Consider the following 26,323-nt stretch of genomic DNA (forward strand, 5'->3'; position numbering starts at 1 on the left):
GGCATTATGTGGATGGATGGGTGTGTGTGTGTGCATTTCTTACCTGGAGAAGAGATGGGACTAGGCAAGCTGGAAAAGGCAGTGTGACAGTTTGGGCAATGTTCTGCTGGGAAACTTTGGCCCTGCCATTCAAGTGGATATTACTTTGACACATACCTACCTAAATTGTTGCTGGCCAGGTACATCCCTTCATAGAAACAGTATTCCCTAATAGAAGTGGCCTCTTTCAGCAGGCTAATGCTCCCTGCCACACTGCAAAAATGGTTCAAGAATGGTTTGAGGAACACAAGGACGAGTTCAAGATGTTGACTTGGCCTACAAATTCCCAAGATCTCCATCCAATCAAGCATCTGTGGGATGTACTGGAAAAACAAGTCTGATCCATGAAGGCACCACCTAGCAACTTACAGGACTTAAAGGATCTGCTACTGATGGCTGGGTGTCAGAAAGTACAGAATACCTTCAGAGGGCTAGTGGTGTCCATGCCTTGACAGGTGGCAAAAGGGGGACCCACTCAATATTAGGGTAGAAGAATTTAATTAGACTTACATATTAAATTATGCTCAGTCAAGTGGGTTTTTGAGCATGAACAGCCTCTTTAAGGTCATGCCACAGCAGCTTAATCTGATTTAAGTCTGGACTTTGACTAGGCCACTCTAAAACCTTATGGCAAGTCGTCCAGGTCCTGAAACTGCAAAAAGCAGCCCCAGAACATCACACTACTACCAGCATGTTTGACTGTTGGTATGATGTTTTTGTAATGAAATGCTGTGTTAGTTTATGCCAGATGTTCAAGTTTTGTCTCATCAGTCCACAGAATATTCTCCCAAAAGTCTCATGCCGCGTACACATGGCCGGACTTTCTGGCAGTCTAGGTCCGTCGGATAATCTGATCATGTGTGGGCTAATCCAATCTTTTTTATTAAAAAACTCAGACGGACCTAGAAATAGAACATGTTTCAAATCTGTCCAACGGACTCAATTCCTATTGGGAAAACCGTTCGTCTGTATGCTGGTCCGACGGACCAAATTTGATGCAAAGGAAGCTATTGGCTACTGGCGATTGATCTTCCTTTTTTAGTCCCGTTTTACACCATCACGTTCAAAACGGACCCTTCGAACTGACTTATTCCATTTGTTTGTGGCCAAGTCCGTTTGTTCGTAAAGTCCACCGAAACTCCACCAAAATTCCGTCTGACCTAGTCTGCTGGAAAGTCCGGTTGTGTATACGCGGCATTAGGGATAATTAAAATGCTTTTTGGCAAATGCGAGACGAACCTTTGTGGGTTTTTTTGGTCAGCAGTGACTTTCGCCTTGGAACTCTCCCATGGATGCCATTGTTGCCCAGTTACATATAGTTACATAGTAGGTGAGGTTGAAAAAAGACCATCAAGTCCAACCTATGTGTGTGATTATATGTCAGTATTACATTGTATATCCCTGTATGTTGCGGCCGTTCAGGTGCCTTTCTAATAGTTTCTTGAAACTAGCAATGCCCCCCCTGCTGAGACCACTGTCTGTGGAAGGGAATTCCACATCCTTCCCACTCTTACAGTAAAGAACCATCTACGTAGTTTAAGGTTAAACCCTGTGAGGGGGTTAGCTCGGTAGCGGGTGTGTGTGACCCCCTGGATGGGTTCACAACACAAAGTCAGGCACAGCAGACAGCGGTGTAGGTGCAAAAAAACAAAAGATCCGGTTTATTTAGGCTACATGCAATGATACATATAACAGCCAAACAAAATAAAACAAGAAAATAAATCCTGGTCAGCTTGACCTCTAACTACACACGTAGACTCCCTGTCTAACAACTGGGTGCAGCCTTGTGCTGCCCCAGTCCCTGTCTCTATTGTAGGGGTTTGCCACACAGGCGTTAACTCACCGCACAGATCTCAGACTCCCCAGTCTATACACACAAAACTGGTTCCAGGATGGAGCATCTCCCTATGCATGCTGGGGTTTTTTGTAGAGGTCTTAATGAGCCCACTTACTACAGCTGGGCTCATTAACTCTTCCCCTCTAATTGTAAAAGTCTGCATAAAGCCTGAATCTAGGACACACATATTTCCCATCCTGAATACAACCAGGTGATTTTACCTGCGTGCTGCCACATACCCCCCCCTCTTGTTTCAACCTTGGGGTTGTAACACAAGCAGCCAGACACGCATGTATCCGAGACAAAGCATCCACATTCCCCATTTTAACACCAGGGCGATGCTTAACTGTAAAGTTAAATTCCTGTAGGGCCAGGAACCACCTATTTACCCTTCTATTGGTCTCCTTGTTTTGAGCCATCCACTTTAAAGGAGCGTGATCAGTCACCAGGTCAAAGTGCCTACCTAGCAGATAGTACCAAAGGGAATCTAGAGCCCACTTCACTGCTAAACATTCCTTCTCAATCGTGGAGTAATTTACCTCATGGGACTTCAACTTCCTGCTGAGGTAAATGACTGGGTGCTCTTCCCCGTTCCAGACCTGGGATAACACTGCTCCTAACCCAACGTCTGATGCATCAGTTTGTACCACGAAGTCCTTAGAGAAGTCTGGTGAGTACAACACTGGCTGGCTACATAAGGCTGTTTTTAAGGACTGAAATGCTTCTTCAGCCTCTGGGGACCATTTAACCATAACCGACTCTTTCCCTTTTGTCAGGTTGGTGAGGGGCACAGCCTGAGAAGCAAAATGGGGAATGAATCGTCGATAATAGCCAGCGATTCCCAGAAACGCTCGTACCTGTTTCTTGCTGTTGAGACGTGGCCAACTCTGTATGGCCTCGACTTTATTGACTTGGGGTTTTATCACCCCCCTCCCAATAGTGTACCCAAGATATTTGGCCTCCTCCTGTCCAATGGTACACTTCTTTGGATTGGCCGTAAACCCAGCTTCCCGGATAGAGTCTAGGACTGCTTGTACTTTTGGCAAATGTGAGACCCAGTCTGTGCTATGGATAATCACATCATCCAGGTAAGCTGCAGCATATTTCTGATGGGGCCTCAGAATCTTATCCATTTTCCGCTGGAATGTTGCCGGTGCATTCTGTAACCCAAACGGCATTCTCTTATATTGGAATGCCCCATCTGGGGTTACAAACGCAGTTTTCTCCTTGGCCGACTCGGCCAGGGGAATTTGCCAATACCCTTTGGTGAGATCAAGAGTTGTCATATATCGGGCTGTTCCCAGCCGGGCAATCAACTCATCTATACGTGGCATGGGGTAGGTGTCAAATTTTGTAACTTTATTTAATTGTCTAAAATCGTTACAAAACCGCCAGCTCCCATCAGGTTTGGGCACTAGTACAATAGGACTGGACCAGTCACTCTGGGACTCCTCTATCACACCCAATTCCAGCATCCTTTGAACCTCCCCACGTATTGCCTCCCGTCGGGCCTCTGGTATTCTATAAGGTTTTAGTTTTACCCTTTCTCCTGGCGGGGTGATAATGTCATGCTCTACGCCAGATGTTTGTCCCGGAAGCTCAGAGAAAATCTCTTTGTTACGAAGTACAAACTCTTTAACCTCCTGTTGTTGGGGTTTCGATAAGGTGTCTGCTATTCCAACCTCAGGAACTAAGCAATCAGGCTGTACTTGTGACAAAGTCTCTGTGACTAGGGATTCCCTATCCCTCCAGGCTTTCAGCAGATTGACGTGATAGATCTGCTCCGGCTTTCGCCTTCCTGGCTGTCTAACCCTGTAGTTCACCTCACTAATTTTTTCAATTACTTCATATGGACCTTGCCATTTGGCCAGAAATTTGCTTTCAACCGTAGGGACTAGCACCAAGACCCTATCCCCCGGGGAAAAAGTACGGGTCTTGGCCCCACGGTTGTACACTCTCTGCTGTGCTAACTGCGCTTGGGTTAAATGTTCCTTTACAATTGGCATTACCTGTGCAATTCTAACTTGCATCAGGGCGACGTGCTCAATCACACTCCTGTGAGGAGAACTCTAATTTTCCCAAGTTTCCTTGGCGATATCCAGCAGCCCTCTTGGGTGTCTCCCATAGAGCAACTCGAAGGGTGAGAAACCCGTGGAGGATTGGGGTACCTCCCTAATGGCAAACATCAGATAGGGTATTAGACAATCCCAATTCTTTCCATCTCTATCCACCACCTTCTTTAACATTTGTTTTAGGGTTTTGTTGAATCTTTCAACCAACCCATCTGTTTGGGGGTGATACACAGATGTACGCAATTGCTTCACTTTGTACAACTTGCATAATTCTTTCATAACCCGGGACATAAAGGGTGTACCTTGGTCCGTAAGCAGTTCCTTACAAATACCCACGCGGCTAAAAACAAGGGATAGCTCTTTGGCTATGGTTTTGGCCGCGGTATTTCGGAGAGGAATTGCTTCCGGATAACGGGTGGCATAGTCCAATATAACCAAAATGTACTGATGCCCCCTAGCAGACTTCATTATCGGACCTACCAAATCCATTGCGATCCTCTCAAAGGGGACCTCAATGATAGGAAGAGGTACCAGTGGGTTACGGAAATGTGGCATAGGTGCCGACTTCTGACACACAGGGCAGGAGGAACAATACTTTTCTATTTCCTTCATGACCCCAGGCCAATAGAATCTCTGCAATACCCTCTCTCTGGTTTTCTCTGTCCCCAGATGACCTCCCAGAATGTGTCCATGAGCCAATTCTAACACCAACTTCCTGTAAGGTTTGGGTACTACAAGTTGCTCAATGGTTTCTTCTGCCCTTTGAGCCACTCGATATAGCAGGTCCCTTTCCATAGTGAAGTAAGGATAAGGGCAAGTCTTATCTGGGTTCACTAACTCGCCATCTATTTTCACCACATTTTCCCGTGCCTTTATTAGGGTGGGGTCTTTTAACTGTTCTGTGGCAAAATTTTCCCTGTGAACCTCAAGATCCGAAAACTCCACAGACGGCATGTTTTCATCTGAGGATGTTGGCTCCTCCCCAGTTTCTCGAGTTTCCCCCGCCAATACCAACAAGGGAAATTCAGGAGAGTCCTCACCACTCCCAGAGGAATTCTGGTCATCTTCCTGGTTTATAGGGGCACCAATGGGGGCCTCAGGACAATCCCAGAGTTCCCAGAATTTTGGAAAATCCCTTCCCACAATAGCATCATGTGGTAACTGAGACACTAACCCCACCTGATGAGAGAGGTTACCTTTGGGGGTCTCAAAAAACACTGAAGTTACAGGATACTCTCGGGTGTCCCCATGCACACAAATAACAGCCACCCTGTTCTTCCCAGAGACCTCTGTAGTAACTAATTCAGCTTTTATCCATGTTACCAGGCTACCTGAATCTAGCAACACATCAACATGTCTACCATTAATACACATTTTACATAAATGTTTCTCAGGTCCCCGAATGGCCGTGCATGCAACTGTCGCAAACAGCGACTGACGTCTCTCCCTTATAAAGTCACATTGCATAGGCTCATCCACAACTGGGCAATTGGCTGCAATATGTCCCTCTTGCCGGCAGCGGTAGCAAATAATCTTTTTCGCTGCCTCTTGCAGCATGGGCTTCCTGGGCTGCTCCCGCCAGACCTTAGGTAGAACTCCCACCCTCTCACTCTCTCCACCCTCACCCCTTGGAGTCATCTTACCCGCCACTGGGGATGATCTGGTCTTAGGGGGGAAAGTCCGTGAGTCCCTGGAAGAGGTGGTCAAGTTCTCTGTAGCCAAGTACCTCTCAACCAGATCCACAAGTTTATCTGCATTTTCTGGGTCTCCATGGCTTACCCATTTTTGGATGGCAGTAGGAAGAGCTCTCAGGAAACGATCCATAACCACACGTTCCACAATGTTTGGTGCGGTCAAAATCTCTGGCTGCAGCCACTTCCTGCTCAGGTGAATGAGATCATACATTTGAGACCTGGGAGGTTTTCCAACCTGAAAAGTCCAGTTATGTACACGCTGAGCCCGGACTGCCAGGGTGACACCCAGCCGTGCCAATATTTCTGCTTTTAGCACCACATAGTCTTTTGCTTGGTCAGGCTCTAGGTCATAATAAGCTTTCTGCGATTCCCCAGTTAACAGAGGGGCCACCAGTCCAGCCCATTGCTCCTTAGGCCACTTTTCCCTTTCAGCAGTCCTTTCAAATGTGGTCAAAAACACCTCCGGATCATCCTCTCCAGTCATTTTTGTCAGTAAACGGCTCACACCAAAGGATGCGGTATTTTTGTACCCACTTGCTTCATTGGTCTGCGGACGTTGCTGTATCAATGTCTCTATTTGCTGTTGAAAATTCTGCTCTTGCTTCTGCAACAGGTCTATGAAGCGGGCTTCAGATCGCTGCTGGGCTTGTTGCTGAGCTTCCAAACTCTGCTGCAAAGTTGCATTTGTCTGCTGCTGATTTGCATTTGCCTGCTGCTGGGCTTGTTGTTGAGCTGCAAGGCTATTTTGTAAAGCCGCATTTGTTTGCTGCTGATTTGCATTTGCTTGCTGCTGATTTGCATTTGCTAGAGCCAGCTGTCTCAGTATCTCCTCCATGCTGGCCTTTTAAAAAAAAATTTTAAAAAAAAACTGCCAAAATTCTCCACCAACTGTGAGGGGGTTAGCTCGGTAGCGGGTGTGTGTGACCCCCTGGATAGGTTCACAACACAAAGTCAGGCACAGCAGACAGCGGTGTAGGTGCAAAAAAACAAAAGATCCGGTTTATTTAGGCTACATGCAATGATACATATAACAGCCAAACAAAATAAAACAAGAAAATAAATCCTGGTCAGCTTGACCTCTAACTACACACGTAGACTCCCTGTCTAACAACTGGGTGCAGCCTTGTGCTGCCCCAGTCCCTGTCTCTATTGTAGGGGTTTGCCACACAGGCGTTAACTCACCGCACAGATCTCAGACTCCCCAGTCTATACACACAAAACTGGTTCCAGGATGGAGCATCTCCCTATGCATGCTGTTTTTTTTTGTAGAGGTCTTAATGAGCCCACTTACTACAGCTGGGCTCATTAACTCTTCCCCTCTAATTGTAAAAGTCTGCATAAAGCCTGAATCTAGGACACACATATTTCCCATCCTGAATACAACCAGGTGATTTTACCTGCGTGCTGCCACAACCCCTTTTCTTCTAATTTTAATGAGTGGCCACAAGTCTTGTTAAACTCCCTTCTGCAAAAAAGTTTTATCCCTATTGTGGGGTCACCAGTATGGCATTTGTAAATTGAAATCATATACCCTCTCAAGCGTCTCTTCTCCAGAGAGAATAAGTTCAGTGCTCGCAAACTTTCTTCATTACTGATGTTCTCCAGACCCTTTATTAACTTTGTTGCCCTTCTTTACACTCGCTCCATTTCCAGTACATCCTGGTGCTCAGAACTGGACAGCATACTCCAGGTGTGGCCGGACCAGAGTCTTGTAGAGTGGGAGAATTTTTGCTTTATCCCTGGAGTTAATCTCTTTTTTAATGCATGCCAATATTCTGTTTGCTTTGTCAGCAGCAGCTTGACATCGCATGCCATTTGCTGAATCATGAACACTGACCTTAACTGAGACAAGTGAGGCCTGCAGTTCATTGTCCTTTTATGATCTCCTGGATGAGTCCCGGTTGCACTTTTTTGGTAAGCCGGCCACTCTTAGGAAGGTTCACCACTGTTCAAAGTTTTCTCCATTTGTGGATAATGGCTCTCACTATGGTTCACTGGAGTTCCAAAGCCTTAGAAATGGCTTTGTAACCCTTTCCAGACTGACATATGTCAATTACTTAGTTTCTCATCTGTTCTTGAATTTCTTTAGATCACGCCATGATGTGTTGCTTTTTTAGATCTTTTAGCGTGTTTCACTTTGTCAGAAAGCTTCTATTTAAGTCATTTCTTGATTCAACAGGTTTGGCAGTAATCAGGCCTGGGTGTGACAAATTAAATTTAACTCCGCTTTCCAAACAATGTGGTTGATCATTGTTCATTCATGATTTAGCAAGGAGGGGGATTACTTTTTGACATAGGGCCAGGCAGGTATGGACAGCTGTTTTCCTTAATAAATGAAATCATCAATTAAAAAGTGCATTTTGTATTTACTCGGGTTATCTGTGTGTACTATTAAAATTTGTTTAATGATCTGAATCATTTAAGTTTGACAAATATGCAAAAAAAATTTAAAAATCAGTAAGGGAGCAAATACTTTTTCACAGCACTGTAAGTTGTTCCTCACCTGCAGTCCTCCCTTTCATGTGTCTATCCCACATGGCAGTACCAACAAAATGCCTCTCACCTCTTATCTGCCCTCCACTGTCACATGCACCATGCGAGGCCACATCATCACTTAAACAGGGCCACTCCAGAGCCCGTCAGCCACACACATATCAATAGTGGACAGACAGCCACTGTCAACCAGGAAGGGACAGAACTAGTAATGATAGGCAGAGTCACCCCCCATTGAGGGCCATCTGCTGGGTGATGGAAATTCCCTTTACTCCCTGTCCCATAGCCAAAATAGGGAATGGAAGAAAATCTTTCCATTGGATATAAGATAGGTATGGATAAAGACACTTGCAAAATTATACTATACCCTCTAATTAATCCTCTATTTGGGGGTTGGCTATTTTCTCTCTTTCAATCCAGAGACCCTGACCTTAGGCTTTACAGGGGAATGTACCTCACCTTACACATTTTTTACTTCTACCCTTACCTGTATAATGTCAAGACTTGTTATTGTAGCTCCTATAGTTATTCCCACATCTTAATCCTACATGTTTCGCCGTATGGCTTCCTCAGTGACAAACGTGGTTTTGTGGCTACTATATGTGTTAATTCTGATTTTATTTCAAGTTATTGTAGAACATTACACATATTTAAACAAATTCCGAACTTACATACATAATAAATACATATCTTAAGTACTTTAACACCGATAAAAAAAAAAAAAGGGGGGGGGGAAAAGAAGAAGAAAAAAGAAAAAAAAAACCACAAAAAAAGTGAAACAAGGGGTCCCCCACCCCCCTTTTCCTCCCCTCCCTCCCTCCCTCCATCCCTTCCCCTTTTCTCTCCTCCAGCATAGTCTTTCCTACCATTTCTTTCCTCCTTCTACCTTCAGCTTTTTACCAATTTCCTATACTGCCTCCATGGGTTCCAAACCAGGAGGCATCTTTCGTACGTATCTAATTCTTGTTCTATAAATACCTCCATCCTCTCTCTATTATCCATTTCTAAGGCCCATTCGTTTATCGCAGGGGACTGAGTTGATTGCCAGTGACGCGGTATCTTCTTGCTGCAATCAACCAGTGCCCAAGAAGCTTCTTTTTAATGTTCTTATATGTTCCTGGTAACATAGAGAGAAGGGTAATTTGGGATTATCTCCCCAGTAACTAGTGTGTATAATTGCATAACCTTTTCCCAGAAACAAAAAATTAGGGGACATTTCCACCAAATATGGAGCAAAGAGCCCCTCTCTGTATGGCACCGCCAGCATATATCTGTTTTTTCTGGGTATATACGGTGTAGTGGCTACTATATGAATGAACAGAAAGCAAATTACAAAAAAAACATGTAATGTTATATCAGAAAAAACCAACACTATACATAGTGTATACAATAAAGTTAATACATGAATGCATCTTATCTATTGGCAAGAGTTCCCTAAAATGATCACACCTCTATGATAGAAAGTAAAATCCAGTTATTGCCAAGCACACAGAAATAGAAGTCTGTCCATATTGCGAAACATGTAGGATTAAGATGTGGGAACAACTATAGGAGCTACAATAACACATCTTGAATTACCATAAAGCTGTTCATGTATTTTATAATATTGTTTTTTGTTTTTTTTTCCAAAAGTTTTTATTTAGTTACATAAGTAAGGTTACATCAGTCGTTGAACATATATATTGAACAGAAACAATATGAACAAGGACAGGGGTGGCAAGCCAGTCAATCATTCAGTTTTACACGGCTTTCCAGTACATATGTGCTGATAGTGTGTAATGTAATCGATAATATCTAGGCTTCAGTTTTAAGCTTACTGAGGCTGTAGAGGTTCTTGTGTTTTGCTCGACTGGTTTATTTAGAAAGTCCCTTGAACCCTTGGGGACATTCAGTGGTACATTCTAATGAGAAGGTAATCATGTGGTAATCAGTGCGTGAATGTGTTTTATTGAGGGCTTAGGGTATGGCGTATGTGGGTTGTTTTGTCAGAGGCACCCTGTTCAGGTTGTTAAGTATAGATTTATCAGGGAGGGGAGGTAGATGGGTTAGAGGTGGGGTAAACGATGGGGAATAAGTGTGAGTTGGGTGTTTCTAGGAATGGGGGTGGGGGGGGGGGGTGAGGGTGATGATATGGGCTTATGTTAGTGAGGAGTGTAGTAAAAGGGTAAAAGGTGGAGGGTGCAGGGATGGTGTCAGGGACAATGAGATCTAGGGGGTGTTTTGTGATATGGTAGTAGTTGTGGTCCTTTATCTCTTGCTTCCCCCCTCTGGAGGGAATCTCCAAGAGACCCATGTTTGCTGTCCATTGTTATGGTTATCTAATGTTTCTATTCACGTAGTAGATTCAGAAATTGTGTTAAAAGACATTGAGGTTACGTATTTATTTTCAAGTGTAAGCTTGGGGGTATCAATGTTTTGATCTTTAATGTGTTGGGAAGAAAAGGAGGGAGTAATCTGTTGTTCGAAAATGTGTCCAACATGCCCATTTGGTACTATTTGGTACTAAATTTGTGTGGGGAGTCTCCTGCTATGTGTATTAACTCTTCCATTTCAGCGATTCTGTTGATTTTGTTGAACCATTCTTTGATTGAAGGGGACGTTTGGGACTTCCAGTGTGTTGGAATGCACTGTTTTGCTGCATTGATCATGTGCATCGCAAGCGATTTGTGGTAGGTTCTGTGTGGTAAGTGTGAGTGGTGTAGTAGAAATTGGGAGGGAGTTTTTTCCAGATTGTGTGCAGTGACTTGAGTGGTTATCCTGTGTACTTCTGTCCAGAATGCTTGGATATTGGGGCATTCCAATTTTTGGGATCTTCTGTGAGTTTGTTTAGTATTGGCAAGTAATTTTTCGTGCATAAGCTTGATAAATTTGCGGGTAGTTGTATACTAGACTTGTGCACAACGGAAAATTTTGTTTAGTTTCGGTTCGTTGTCATTCGTAAAATATATCATTTCGTTCTGTTATATTCGTTATGTTACGTTAATACGTTTTCGGATAATTCGTTATTGTTCGTAGAGTGTCGAATTCATTCGTTCGTATTCGTTGAAATTCGCTATTTATGTATGTATAGACATTTGTGATAATGATTCGTAGTTTGGAAAGTCGTTTGTTTATTGAATCTTTTAACACACACAATGACAACGTCTCTTCTCCTCGGCTCAAATACAATACAACACTCTTCTAACTCAGTTCTCCGGAATGCACTTTGCCAGTAATCCATCCTCCGGGACAAAATTAATTAGTTGATTGGACTATAAGGCCGCGTACACACGCGCGGACTGTTCGCCCAACTTTGTCCGTCCAACAGTTTCGGCAAACAGTCCGCTCAAACTTAGCATGGACGGACATGGCCACACACGACGGACGAACAGTTTGCTGAAACCGTGCGCGATGACGTGAACGGCACGTACGACGGGACGAAAAATACGACGTCCTATACATTGCATTATAGCTTTCGGCGTGAAAATCCTTTCTGAGCATGCACGAGACTTAGTTGGCCGAACAAGCCTACACACGAGCGAACAGTCCGCTGAAACCTTGTTTCAGCGGACAGTTTTTCGGAATTTCCGTAAGACCTTGTTCGTCCAACTGTCCGCTGAAACTGTCCGCTGAAGCCCCACACACGAGCGGACTGTCCGCCCAAACACTGTTCAGCGGACAAGGTTGGGCGAACAGTCCGCGCGTGTGTACGCGGCCTAAGATTTACTTTGAGCTGACCTTTTGTTTCATTAGATCTTTAAAGAATTACCGAATCATGTCGAATGCATTCGAATTAATTCGTTATATTTCTTTCGTATTCGTTGTTATTCCTTATTTTTTTATTCGGACATTCGGATGAATGTCCGAAAGATGCAAAATTCGGCCGAATTTCGATTCGTTACGAAACGAATTGCACAAGCCTATTGTATACCTAGGTAGGTAATCGCCTCTGGTTGCCACTGAAAGGGGAAATTCACTTTGCAGTGATCGACCAAGGGCAGGTAGGGAGACATTAGGGGCAAAGGGCAAAGGGTTTAGTAAAGTTAATTTTAAGGTTGGAGATCAGACCAAATTTTCAAAATTCTTTGAGTAGTATTGGTATTGTGATATGTGGGTGTGTGAGGGATAGGAGAATGTCATCCGCGTATGCGGCTAATTTGTATTCTCTTTGGCCAGTAGAGATGCCCTTTATGTCAGGGTTTTGCCTTATGGAGCATAGGAGGGGTCCTAGCATGAGGACAAAGAGAATGGGGGAAAGGGGGCATCCTTGTCTCATTTCATTGTGGATGGGGAAGGCTTTCTAAAGGTTTTATTTACTCTAATTCTGGCTGGAGGTTTGGCATATAAAGAAAATATGAGATTAAGCATAAGTGGGTCTAGTCCTATGGCTTTGAGGACTGCAGCCATATAATCCCAAGACATCATGTCAAATGCCTTCTCTGCATCCAAAAAAAAAAAAAAACCTGCCTGTTTTGAAGTTGTCATAAGGTAGTGTAGATTGATCGCTTGTATAGTATTGTCCCTGGCTTCCCTTCCAGGGACAAAACCCACTTGGTCTCGGGAGATGATTGATGGGATTAGTGGTAGAGGTCTATTGGCTAGAATTTTGGATAAAATCTTGATGTCCACATTAAGTAGTGAAATCAGTCTGTAATTTGCCGGTTGTGTTGGGTCTTTATTATGCTTGGGTGTAACTGTAATGTGGGCTTGGAGCATTCCAGGTGTAAGTGGGTTGGAATCTTATAGGGAATTAAAAGCTTTTAAGAGGAATATTTTGAAGTTAACAGCAGATAAATTGTCAGGGCCTGGGCTTTTTCCTGACTTCAGGCTTTTAACCGCTTCTTTGAGCTCCTGTTGGGTAATCAGGCTTTCTAGTGCGTTGGAAGACTCTGGAGAAATTCCCTTGGGGCAATGCTGTTCTAGGAACCTTTTCATTTTAGTTTGCCGTTCGTCAGTGGAGAATGTGGGTGTATCAGACCTGTTTATATTGTAAAGTTTTGAGTAGAATCTCTCAAATTCCTGCACTATATCAGTATTACTCGCGTGCATTTGTCCTGTTGGGGAGTGTATCTTGTGTATTGTCGTTTTGGCTTTCTTCGAGTGTAATGCCTGGGCAAGCAGGAGCCCGCTTTTGTTCCCTGATTCATAAAATAGCTTGTGAGACAGCAAACATTTTTTCATAACTGTGCGACCCAATTCTTCCCGTAATAGTTTACGTGTATCTATGAGGTCCTGGTAAGATTGTTGAGCTAGAGTCTGTTTGTGGAGGGCCTCTAGTGTCTTGAGTTTATGAAATAGGTCTGCGAGATTTTGTTGTCTTTCTTTTTTAATTGCTGCCGCCATTGAGATAAGTCTGTCTCTGATCACCCATTTGAGTGCTTCCCATTGAGTTAGACTGGAGGTCTCTGGCGTGTCGTTTTCTCTAAAGAAGTCATCCAGACATTTGGTGAGCGTTGAGACTCTGGTTTTATCTGTCAGTATCCTGGGGTCTAGTCTCTAGATATTGGTGTGTGTGATTTTGTCAGGTAGGGCTAGAGTCATCGTAATTGGGTGGTGGTCCGAGATGGTCAGGGGTTCTATCGTCGCTTTGGACAGGAGAGGGAGATCCCTTTGAGTAAGAAATAAATAATCCAGTCTGAAGTATTTTTTATGTGGGGCCAAAAAGAAGGTAAAGTATTTTTCTTGTGGCCTGAGGGTGCGTCATGTGTCATGGAGAAGAAGAGATTGAATACTCAATTTTATTTGGCGCAGTGCTCTGTATGGCAGGCTGGATGACCCAGTAGCTGTATCTACGAGAGGATCAAGAGGGACATTGAGATCTCCTCCTAGTATGAGTATGCCACTTTGGAAAGAGGCAAGGGATAGCGAGGTATTGCTGAATTAATGAAACTTGGGATACATTGGGGTAATAGATGTTTGCTAGCATAATTGGTTTATGAGAGTGGTGTTGGTGTTGATGCATGATAGCTTATCGGAAAGTCCCGGTTAGAGAATTTAGGGATTGCTGCTGAGGAGAAGTGAGTCTCCTGTAAGAATAGAAAAAATTAGCTGCGCTAAAAAGCATAAATGATAACAGAGAAATGAATGAACTGAGAATTTTCCAAGTGACAATCCCAAAACTACTTTAAGGGAGATGTTTTTGGTAGTGGTTCTGGAGTCGGCCATGATATCCCCGGGTGTCACTGCACTAGGGGCAGGTCTCTCAGAGGAGGGAAGCAAGAGAGGGTGCTGTTTTCAAAGGTCATGGGGGTGGTGAATAGGGCTGTGGGAGGGGGTGGGAACAGAAGAAAATGGTAAAGAGGGTGGGCCTGACCATAAACATTCCTCAAGGCCTGCCCACTGGCTGTCCAATTGAATTCAACCACGGGCTATCCCACCAAGTCCTTCAGTGCGCCCACTTTTATTTTAATACTCTTAAAACCAAATATATCCATCCCATGTCCTCTTCCTCCTCCACTCCCCTTTCCTCCATCCCATGTGCTCCTCTTCCTCTTCCAGTCCCTTCTTCCCCATACCATGTCCTCCTACTCCATCCCATGTCCTCTTCCTTCTCCAGTCCCATCTACTCCATCCCATGTGCTCTTCCTTCTCCAGTCCCATGTCCTCTTCCTCCTCCACTCCCATATCCTCCATCCCATGTCCTCCTACTTTTCCATCCCATGTGCTCCTCTTCTTCTTCCAGTCCCTTCTCCCCCATCACATTTTTATAAAATTTTATTAAATTTGGTATGTCATTGTACTAATTGCACCTATAAAGTTCCACCCCTCCCTACTATTTTCTACACCTTTTAAAGTTGTCAACAGGACAGGTATGCCCCACTAGGGGATTTCTCTCACCTTCTCTACCACCAAGAGTCACTAGATTTACCCCAATTTAGTGACAATATTAGCAATTAAACTCCGACAGAGGTTATATTCAGAAAACATATATTTATATCTTGTATCCCAAAAAAATGGCTAGATTTTCACTTTGAAAAAAAAATGTATACTTTACATTTCAAATTGTATGCAGTTTATATGTTTTAAAAAGCTTGCCACTTTAAGCAGGTTTAGCAAGTATACTGTAGATTCCTATGTACTAAAATACATTTGTGTAGATTTGTGGGAAGCACATTTTAAAAAGTTGCTCTATTTTGTTTAAGCTTTACTACTGCAAATCATACAGATGGTGAAACGCCAGGAACTTGTCAAAAAAGCATTCAAATGGAACTCTTTGTTCATTATTCATTAATTCCTGCTGTAAGTATTTTATTCTTTGGTAAGTACTTTTTTCACGTCCTGGGACCAATTCTATTTATCAGCTAATGTAATTAAAGTTTACCAACAAGAAGTATCCTATGGCTCACCGTAAACATTATGGGCAGTGCATGCATGTTTTGCTATGCTTTGCTATAAAAACAGAAGAGGGAGCTGCCAAATACCTCTGGTACATGAAGAGCAATACAATATTTCTTTTAATGCTTTTCAGCAACTGGGGTCTGGCATTGTCCACGGATATATAAATAGAGGAAGGCACCCTGCAAACAAACTCATCTCATTTCTCTATGTCTAACAGGCACCCACCAGTTAACCATTTTCAAGGCAAAATAAGCAATGGGACAGATTAGAATGCTTGCTCTGATAACCATTGTTCTCCCTTGGGCCCATACAGTGTCTGACTGCTTGGTCTATCACACAATCATAAACAAGTGTAGGAACCTTGCCTTAAGCTGGAACATTCCGATCCAAATTTGTTGTTTGCAGCTCGGCCAGCTAAAGCTTTGTTTATATTATTTGGGATTGCTCAGTTTCTCCTAAGCTCAAGGACATGTTTTTCTTCTGTCTGCTACTGGGCACTGCTCCCCAGTAGGGTGAGTGGGAGCATACAATGTATTAGTATATGAATATTTCTGCCTAGTTCTGCTATGGCCAATCACTGAAGGGTTTATTTCAGTGATGTACACTGTGCTGGGTAGGATAATTATTTGGACAAACCCACTACGATGGTCCATGCCTGCCAGGTTCTGCCTGGTGAGAATTTTAATAAAGCAAGGCCAAGTCCTTCCCTCTTAGGCTCTGCCTTGGGAGGATGAAGCTCCAGAAAATTCCAGTCTTTGCCTGGAGGAGGGAGCCAGAGCCAAGAAAGGATGTTTGTTTTCCTAGATGCTCATCTGGGCCTAGAAGGGCCTGAAGAGTCCTAACTTGGCCTGTGGCAAAGGCAGAAGAAAATAAAAGGTAGCTGCCCATACAGGCCTACAGAATTTGCATTAACCTGTTGCAGAGGCATAGCCCGTTCTATATTAGTCTGTGGTACAGACATAAAATATACTGGACAATAGAAGCTGCCTGTGCCTTCTTTTAAAAGTTTATTGTGCAGAGAGGTTTTTGCTAATGTTTTTGGGTATCCTTTACAGCTAACCCTCTCTCCCCGGACAATCAAATCCATAAATTGCTAGAAAAGGATCGAAGGATCTGAAGTTTGTCTCTTGACGTTTCAAGGGTAATGCTACCCATTGCTCAAGTTGTCGTTTTACTGGGGATCCTCATACAATTTTCTCTTGTGCAAACAACAATAATACATCATCAGACAATCAATTGCCAGACGTATTATATAATATAAGTTATCACCTGTACAAAATTAATATTCATTATTTTGGGCGCACAACAAGACGCCTCTGTGACAGAATACCGAACTACATTGTCAGAAACCATGAATCAGACAGAGACAGAAGTACAATTAAATCACACTTGTTTATTAAATAAAAATAAATAGGTAAATAGAGTAATTGTAGTCAAAGCATAGCCAGAGTCCAGTAACCGGATCGAGTAGTCAGCAAGTCCAGAGTTCAATAACCAGATCGGGTAATCAGCCAGGCCAGAAGTCAGGGATCAAAGTGGAGGAACAGCAAGCAGGATAAGGAGCCAGAAGGAATGTCAGCAAGCCAGTCTTTAACCAGATACGCAGGAGATGGTTTCTTGTGATGTGACCAAGGCGAAGGCAGAGATGAAGTAAGCTGGACAGCTTTAAGTAGGCAGGTCAGACGAGCAGGATCAGGAACAGCTGAGTAACTGTGGAGAGAGGTGAGAGCTGGCAATTAGCCGACAGCTGAGCAGCCAGCCCAGAGAAGGAAGTGCTAAGCAAGCCCTGACACACATATCCAATATCAACATAAACAAAAATACCAATGTTGCTGGATATTTCAGATCCCGACTTGGTTTGGACACCAGTTCCCTCAAAGTTCAAGTCATAGAATGTGTGGACATCCCTGCTAGGGGGTGTGGGCAGTTTACTCTGCTCTGAAAAATAGAAGTATGTTGGACATGCATATTCCAAAGGGATTCAATTATGAGTGGGACGTCACTCTTTATTATGAGTGATTCCCCTCCCCCCTCTATACTGTTTTCTCTCCTTCCCATTCTTCTCTCCCCCCCTCAAGAGTGGAGGCATAAATGATACTAGAAGATAGCAGCCTGGGCCTTCTATGAAAAGTCAATTGTGCGGAGAGATTTTTGATAATATGTTGGTATATTTTTTACAGCTAACCCTCTTTCACTGTACAATCAAGTCCATAAATTGCTAGAAAAGGATCAAAGGATCTGAAGTTTGCCTCTCAACGTTGGTGCATCAGTTAGTTGTTTGTAGAGATGGTCAAGCAAGTTAAAGTACAAACTTGATGGATAGAGGGGGCGGTCTGGAAAGTTCTGCCCCCCAAGGGGTGTCCCCCTAGTCAGTGGGTTGTTTGGGAGCAGCTAGAGGGTACATCACTAGTAGGGAAAGTAAAAGAGCTGTTCAATGGAGGATTGTCTGATTGTAACATGTTAGATAACAAATTACTTTCTCTTAGGCCCTGTACACACGGTCGGAGATTTCCACAACCAAATCCGTCGGATTTTGCCCGTCGGATTTTGTCCGTCGGATCTTGTCCGAAACTGTTGCATACACACGGTCGGACAAAGTTGGCGAAAAATCTGATCTTTCAGAACGTGATGATGTAATTTCGTTAAGATGGGACTACATTTAGGCTAGTAGCCAATAGCTTTTATGTAGTAATTTGATCTGAGCATGCGTGGCACTTGGTCCGACCAAAATTCTCTACACACGATCAGAGTATGTCCGACCGGCCCAGTTGGTCAGGAAATATTTCCAACATGTTGGAAAATTGGGTCTGACGGATATTCTGACGGAATCAGTCCGATGCATACCACACACAGTCGGATTATCCGATGACACGGTCCGATAGGACACATTCCGACGGATTCTCCGACCGTGTGTACAAGGGCTTAAAGCAAACCATGCCATACTTAAGCGGTAGCACATATCTGTCCATCTATTATAAGCAGCCTTTAATGTTTGGATTTTTCCAGGTGCTGATTACAGTTTTATTATCCTTCCTCCAACGAAGAGCTACACATCAGAAAACAACAGATAAAATACCACTGGGCAGGAGATTCGGCATTGTTGTGTAAGTAATGTGTTCTCTTTTTAATGCACTGTTATAGAGGAGATGAACTTTGGAAGCTATACCCAAAAAATGGAGGTGGAGGGCAGTAGACTAGTCATTAGTATTGCCTGTAGTCTCCCTGCGGCTGATCTTTCATAATTCCTGATTTGCCATACCTTGTCCTGCACTGTGTCTTTGTGTGCAGGTAGCCAACAAGTAGAACAGTGAGCAGTAAAATATGTATTACACAAAATCTCACTTCAAACCTGGTGAGACTAGCAGTCAGTTGCAGCAGTGACTTAGATCTTACACTGCAGATATACAATTATGAAGCTGCAGACACAGGTGTGCCTAGGCACCCTTACATACCAGGGAATTTACTGTTATTTTATAACATGAATTCAGAACAAAGGTTACATTTTTCAGATTGCTACTTATGCAACATACAGTATATACTCACCTCTATGCTATAGCATTGGTGTGAAGCTGCAGCTCTCCTACGTCAGCTCTTAGACTAAGAACTGAGCAATCACATGCCTGCTGATCTGTCAGTTCTTGGTCTGCTCACCGGAGTGCCAAGACAAGTGTTACTGCAACATTCTTCTGGATGCATAAGGCTTGTAGGAGCATGGTGCATCTTTAGCCAGGCTGGAGTTTGGGAGCACCTGATGCTGATATGCAGGTATATTAGCTGTTATTAACTTGGGGACTCCATGCAGACAACCATCTAAGAATGCAAATGCCAGTCTATATGGACAGTCCTTCAGTTATTTTACTCCACATGCTGCATAGTGTACCAAGCTGGTATTTTTTAAGGGTACATGTGTATGGTCGCAAGAGGGCTGTACAGTGTACATTTGAGCATAGTAACCTGGGAATCACAGGTACAGTGTACAACCTGCTGCCAATAGCCCATCAAAATCAATGACAGGCTGAAATATGCAGTAGCTGAAAGCCGATATTCTTACATCTGAGTGGTACTTCTGAACAGAGACATATGTGCTTCCCTGGATGCTGACAGTCACATCTCAGGACTGTTAAGCTTCAATATATTACATTTCTGTTGTTGGGTTTAGATATGCTTTAAGTATGTTTACATGTTGCTACAATTGGTTTTAATCACTGAAATTCAAAATCTTCTGAATCCATCGCAGATTTCCTACAACCTGTTCTTTCTGTTTTGTATTTTCAGACCTGTGAACTTCATTAGCAGTTACTCAAACCGTTGGTCATATGGGGCAGCATGTGGTGCCACAGCTACAACAGTTTTTCTATTGTTCCACAATGAATATTCCAATTATTTCAACTTTACAGCTCCACCCTGGGCCAAGGGTATTTATAATTACTTCATTTAATAAACCTGTAGGCAGAAACAGAATTATACATTTACTCCATCATTTGTAAACACTGCTGGTTTTCTAGATGATACAATAGATCTCAGCTGATTAGAACATACTCACTTTTCCGGCCGTATGGCCCTTTAAAATGTCCTGCGTCAGATTAAAAAACCATGTGGCCAGTTTTGGTTTTTATCAAAATGTGTGATAGGTTGAGGTAGTTCTTAATAGCACCAAATTAAAAGGTAATTATGTCCACTTAAAGTGATTGTAAAGTCTCAATGTTTTTATAATTCTATGCATTAAGGTGAGAAACCTTCTGTGCTACAGCTGCCCCTAGACCCTCCCTTTTCTTACCTGAGTCCAATCCGATCAGTAATGTGCATGAGCCCAGCAGCTCCAGCTGCTGTCTCTCTACTATTGGACAGGTTGATAGACGCAGGAGCCATTGGCTCCCGTTGCTCTCAATCAAATCTAGTGACATGGAAGTGGGGCAGGGCAGTGTCTTTGTCAATGGACACAGCAGTGGGACTCAGGAGTGAGCCCGGATGGATGCTCCCATAGAAATCAGCTCTCTGTGGGGGCACCCCATGAAGAGGAGGAGCCAGCAGTACCGGCGGGGCACCCCAGAAGGGGACAAACCCTTGCACAGAGCAGATAAGTATAACTTGTTTCTTGTTTTTTTTTTTTTTAAAGAAAAAACAAACCTTTACAACCCCTTTAATAAATAACAAAACTGGAGGTAATTAAGGCCAACTCTAATTTAGTGTACAGAGACAGGTAGAGGGCCTGTCTTTATGTGCTGTTGAGAAGGAGCTGCATTTTTTCCACTTCATTGTGTATACTGCCAACTATGCCAAAGGTTAGCATGTAGCCACATGGGGGAACGGCATGCAGCCAGCATTACAGTGTTCTGTATTTCCTCTCATGTGGGTTAGCAGCATCTTGTGGCTGGAAGTCATACTACTTCACCAGGCCACACACATAGAACGATCAAGTCCTATATCCTGCCAGTGACGCTTGTCCTGGCACTGAATAGAGAGGAGTTCTGAGGGAGATAGCGCTAAGCACTCATAATCCTCCAACAGCTCTTCGTGACACTGACTGTACTTTTCTTCTGTCCTGCCCTTAAAGCAAAAAGTAGACCCATCACACTTCTCACAGGGCCCTGCAATCATGTGGTTTCAGGTCCAGTCCCTTGAAAAATTCCGTACTGCAGTAGGGACCTTGCCACATAATAGAGTGCCCCATGCCCAGCCATCTTTACCTGCATAATTTCCATTACTGGCCACCACAGCTCCACACCCAAATTTGCTTCTCTTTCTTGACATTACCTAGCTCATAACCCCAAGGCAGTGATGCCGAGAATGAGCGGCATCCCTATCAAGTCTGCTCTCTGCTTGTGATTCATAGCATTCATCATGTGTAGATCCATAGCCAATTCAGGCTGTCTATTAGGTACTTATTTCAGCAAAATGAGCAAACAGTGTGACCAGGCAGTGGGAAAAAGCAAATAGAATTCTAGGATACATCAATAGAGGGATCACCAGCAGGAGGAAGGAGGTTCTGATTTCCCTATATAGATCTTTAGTGAGAACTCATATATAATAACATGTCCCGTTCTGGAGATATAACAAGCCCAGAGACTGGTAACAAAAAATTGTGAAAGGTTTGGGGCATAAAACATATTGAGAGTGACTTTAGGAACTTAATATGTACAGTCTGGAGTAAAGAAGGGAAAGGGGAGACATGACTGAAACCTTTAAATACATCAAGGGGTGAATAGGGTTCAGGAAGGCAGTTTTTTCAATATGAAACCAAAATCAAGAACACGGGACATGACCTCAAACGAACTGGTGGGAAGTTTAAAACTAATCTTAGAATGTATTATTTTACTGAAAGGTTAGTTGATTCTTGAAATAAACTACCAGCAGAGGTAGTGAGACAGTCAACAGTAAATGGCTTCATACCTGCTTGGGATAAACATAGGTCTATAGTCAGACAACCAAGTTAACATAAAAAAATGGTCAGACTTGATGGACTACTCAGGCTTTTTCTGCCATCTCTAAACATTTTCTATGTTTTTATGGATCAGCCCACTGCTAACTGTGAAAGACAAGGGTGCGGACATTATAGAGAACTAGTGTCTCTGAATCCACATCAGGTTCTGCCCACGTGCATAACTTCTTGGCTGTTGCACTGTCTGTGTGACAGGTGCAGTAGCGGTGAAGGACACCGTGCCCTTTTGGACATTCCGGCATCAGTGTGCCTCAGGATGACAAATGTCAGTGCTTGCCCAAAATTCATGTACCAATTCCCAGCAGGTGCCTGCATTTAGGGCAAACACTAACATTGATCACGCAGAAGCATGACAGAATTCTAGTGTCATATGCACTCTTTGGATTCTCCAGAATGTTTTTCCTCAGCCCAGGTGACCTGCAGATGAAATGACTGTTCTACTGACCTTTGTATTGTGATAGATGGACCGTCTGTTTCTGTTTTGGAAGGGAAAAGGTCCCTTAACAGGTTGGGACTGATTGAGGATATGTGCGTGTTGAACACAAAAGAGAGTATTCTCTAGTTAGTCCTTGCCTTATGCACAGTGAGAACTGGTTGAAGCCTGGCAGGTGGGGAATGCTTGCCCATGCCTTCATATCCTGCACAGACAGGCCGCCGAGCCAGACTGACATCTGAGTGTGAAAGTTAAGCCCCATACACACGATTTGATTTTCTGCAGATTTTTTTCTTCAGATTTACCAAAACCATATAATATGAGGTCAAACCTTAATGCCACATACACACGACTGGACTTTCCGGCAGACTACATCCGAAGGGATTAGTTTGTTGGCAATCCAATCATATGTAGGCTAGTCTGATCGTTTTTCAAAAAAAAAAAAATCAGACGGACCTAGAATTGGAACATGTTTCAAATCTATCCGATGGACTCAATTCCGACAGACTAAAATCAGGAAAACCGTTTGTCTGTGTGCTGGTCGGACGGACCAAATACGACGCAAGGGAAGCTATTGGCTACTGGCTATTGAACTTCTTTTTTAATTCCCGTTTACGTCATCGCATTCAAAACAAACGGACTTTCGAATGGATTTAGTCCGTTTGTTCGGAAAGTCCGTCGGGACTCCGCCAAAAGTCGGTCGGGAAGACCGTCGGACCAAGTCTGCCAGAAAGTCCGGTCGTATAAGATAAGATAACATAAGAGTTTCAATTTGTATGCACTACATGGTTTTGGTAAATCGGAAGACAAAAATCTACAGAAAATCTAATAGTGTACATGTGGCCTTAAGCCTCGTACACACTGTACGATTGTTGGCAAGGGATTGTCTGTTGACAGGCTGTTGTCTTAAAATCTTACCGTTAGTATGCTCCTTTTGACAATTGTTGTCCAATTTTCGGCCAACAAATGTTGGATGACAGGGTAGTAAATTTGCAGTGGCTTGAGGTCAGATTTTTGTATGGTCAGTACACAAATCCGTAATACAAAAGTCGAAAGTACAAACACGCATGGTCGGAAGCAATGGTCACCAAGCACGAAATTAGCAGAAGGGGCCCAAAGGGTGGCGCTCAAGAGCTGAAATTCCACGTAGCATGTCACTACGTTTGTGTTTGTGGCACGACAATTGTGTACCGTTAAAAATGGCACATGCCCTTTTGACAAAAATCAGACGCTCGGTTGGCCAACAATTGTACCGTGTTTATGAGGCTTAACCTCCCTGGCGGTACGATTATTTCGGATTTTAGGTGCTAAAAGCGGTACAATTATTTTGCATGAAAATTTGGTGTTTTATATTGTAGTCCTGTAATTCTTAGGAATAACTCACATAAATCTGTCCAAACCAGAGTCTAGCAGACATCCCGGGTATGATAAAGTTTGAAAAATGAAATCATAAATTATAATATAATAAATAACTATAAATAATTATACCAAATAATAATATAACAATAATAAAAATTATTCAATAATGTAATCAAATCAAAAACACTGAAATTTGCTCACTTGCAGAATTGTCACTGTCATTACTTTTCAATATTTGATGACGGATCTCCCCACAAATCGCTATCGCTCAATTCTGCGAGTGATTACAATTTATTACAATTTATTGGATGACAGGGTAGTAAATTTGCAGTTGCTTGAGGTCAGATTTTTGTATGGTCAGTACACAAATCCGTAATACAAAAGTCGAAAGTACAAACACGCATGGTCGGAAGCAATGGTCACCAAGCACGAAATTAGCAGAAGGGGCCCAAAGGGTGGCGCTCAAGAGCTGAAATTCCGCGTAGCATGTCACTACGTTTGTGTTTGTAGCACGACAATTGTGTACCGTTAAAAATGGCACATGCCCTTTTGACAAAAATCAGACGCTCGGTTGGCCAAGAATTGTACCATGTTTATGAGGCTTAACCTCCCTGGCGGTACGATTATTTCGGATTTTAGGTGCTCAAAGCGGTACAATTATTTTGCATGGAAATTTGGCGTTTTATATTGTAGTCCTGTAATTCTTAGGAATAACTCACTTAAATCTGTCCAAACCAGAGTCTAGCAGACATCCCAGGTATGATAAAGTTTGAAAAATGAAATCATAAATTATAATATAATAAATAACTATAAATAATTATACCAAATAATAATATAACAATAATAAAAATGATCCAATAATGTAATCAAATCAAAAACACTGAAATTTGCTCACTTGCAGAATTGTCACTGTCATTACTTTTCAATATTTGATGATGGATCTCCCCACAAATCGCTATCGCTCAATTCTGCGAGTGATTACAATTTATTATCGCTGTTTTCTAGCTGGTCTTTTTATGTCTTTTTATGTAAAGGGACAGTTTTGGTTGCTATGGACAATCTCCAGTTTCCAGGCATAAAGAACAGTTTTTATAATATAAAACTGCATGCAGGACACTGGGCAGAACACTAGGGACAAAAGGGAGGTGAAATAATTACATACAGCAATGTAATCTGTAAGATTACATTATACTGCATGTATACTGTGTGTTTCACTTTTTGAATTTGGCGCCGATCTCCGTCCCCGTGCGTCTCAATGCTCGCAGGGAACGGAGATCGGCTCCGTGATGAATCGAGCGGAGGACGAGCCACTCGTACAGCGCGGGGACATTGCTGGATCCAAGGGAGAAGGTAAGTAAACCTTCTCCTGGATTCAGCGATGTGGTCCCGAGTCTGGCTCGGGGTTACCCCTTTTGGTACAGAATCTCCACCCCGAGCCAGACTCGGGAATACCGCCAGGGGGGTTAAGATGTTGTGAAAGGACAAAAATGGTAGGCTTTAGGCTATGAACCTATTTCAAGCAAATTGAAGGAATTGTCGGTTCCTTTCTCTGGGCACCCAAATCCCCAAGGATAGGGAATAAGGTGCTACAAGAACCAAGTGAAAGAGGGAGTTTAGCTTTGCCAGATTGGCATAAATATTATTTGGCTGGCCAGATGGTGTTCGCTCGCAGATGGCTCATATCGGATGATGGGGATGTGGCTACCGTATTAGAAGCTGCCTCACTGGGTTCATATGAGAGTCTGCGTTTGGCACATTTTAGGAGAGGCAGGTCCGACCTGCCTCTAACACAAACAATGAGGGCCACTATCAGAGCTTGGGGGCAGGCGGTGAAACTGGCATCCCCTAGCTATAGGGGGCTCTCCCCGTCCACCCCGCTGTGGATGAACCGCTTATTGCCTCACTTCTATAATCTACCAGATCCAATGATATGGGCGGTTAGGAGGGTGAAAACACTTAAGGATATTACCTCGTTTGGGGATTTGCTGACATTCCCACAACTTCAGACAAGACACAAACTGCCAAACACGCATCTTTTCCGCTTCTTCCAGGTGAGGCATACTTTCCAGAAACAGTTTGGAGATCTGAGGGTAGAGTCTCTCCCCTCGAGTCTTGAATCCATGTTGTCTCGGGAGGACCTTGGGAAGGTTCTCTCGGCGTCATACAAGGAATTCTTCGAACTAACGCTGAAAGCAGTCACAAACTGCAGAACTAAGTGGGAAATGGAGGTGCCAGATATTCAAGGGGAAGATTGGAATGATCTGTGAACTCAGCCATTTAGACACCTGATATCAGCCAGGGATAGGCTGATCCAATTTAAGTTTCTCCACAGGAGCTACTACACGCCAGCTGGACTGGCAAAGATCTACGGACATGGTCAGGCGGATTGTTGGAGGTGCTTGGCCACCCCAGTGGATGCCAGGCACATCTTTTGGCTATACAACAGAGAAAAAGGGGCCAAAAGAGGGCTGGGGAATCACCAACCCCCGGGACTTTAACGGTATCCAATCAAAAAATATTTACCAAGGAAAAAATCTTGATATATAAAATATTACAATTTTATTCAAACTATACACAATTTTAATTTAAACATTCATAAAAACGATGCTTTGACATCAATTTACAAGGGAAAACATATTC

General features: G+C 43.2%; 1 protein-coding gene across 1 annotated transcript in view; it reads left to right on the forward strand.

Moving 5' to 3' along the window:
* The window catches only part of LOC143963830 (stimulated by retinoic acid gene 6 protein-like), an 86,760-nt gene that overhangs the window by 21,500 nt on the left and 38,937 nt on the right, over positions 1 to 26,323 (forward strand). The window contains exons 2-4 of the mRNA XM_077473560.1: positions 15,257 to 15,353; positions 18,459 to 18,556; positions 19,728 to 19,867. Of these exons, the coding sequence (XP_077329686.1) occupies positions 15,257 to 15,353; positions 18,459 to 18,556; positions 19,728 to 19,867 (335 nt within the window). The remainder of the gene's footprint in view (positions 1 to 15,256; positions 15,354 to 18,458; positions 18,557 to 19,727; positions 19,868 to 26,323) is intronic.

Source organism: Lithobates pipiens, unplaced genomic scaffold (assembly GCF_037356315.1).
Source record: "Lithobates pipiens isolate NorthernLeopardFrog02 unplaced genomic scaffold, aLitPip1_a1.2 Scaffold_8, whole genome shotgun sequence".
NCBI classification, from domain to species: domain Eukaryota; kingdom Metazoa; phylum Chordata; class Amphibia; order Anura; family Ranidae; genus Lithobates; species Lithobates pipiens.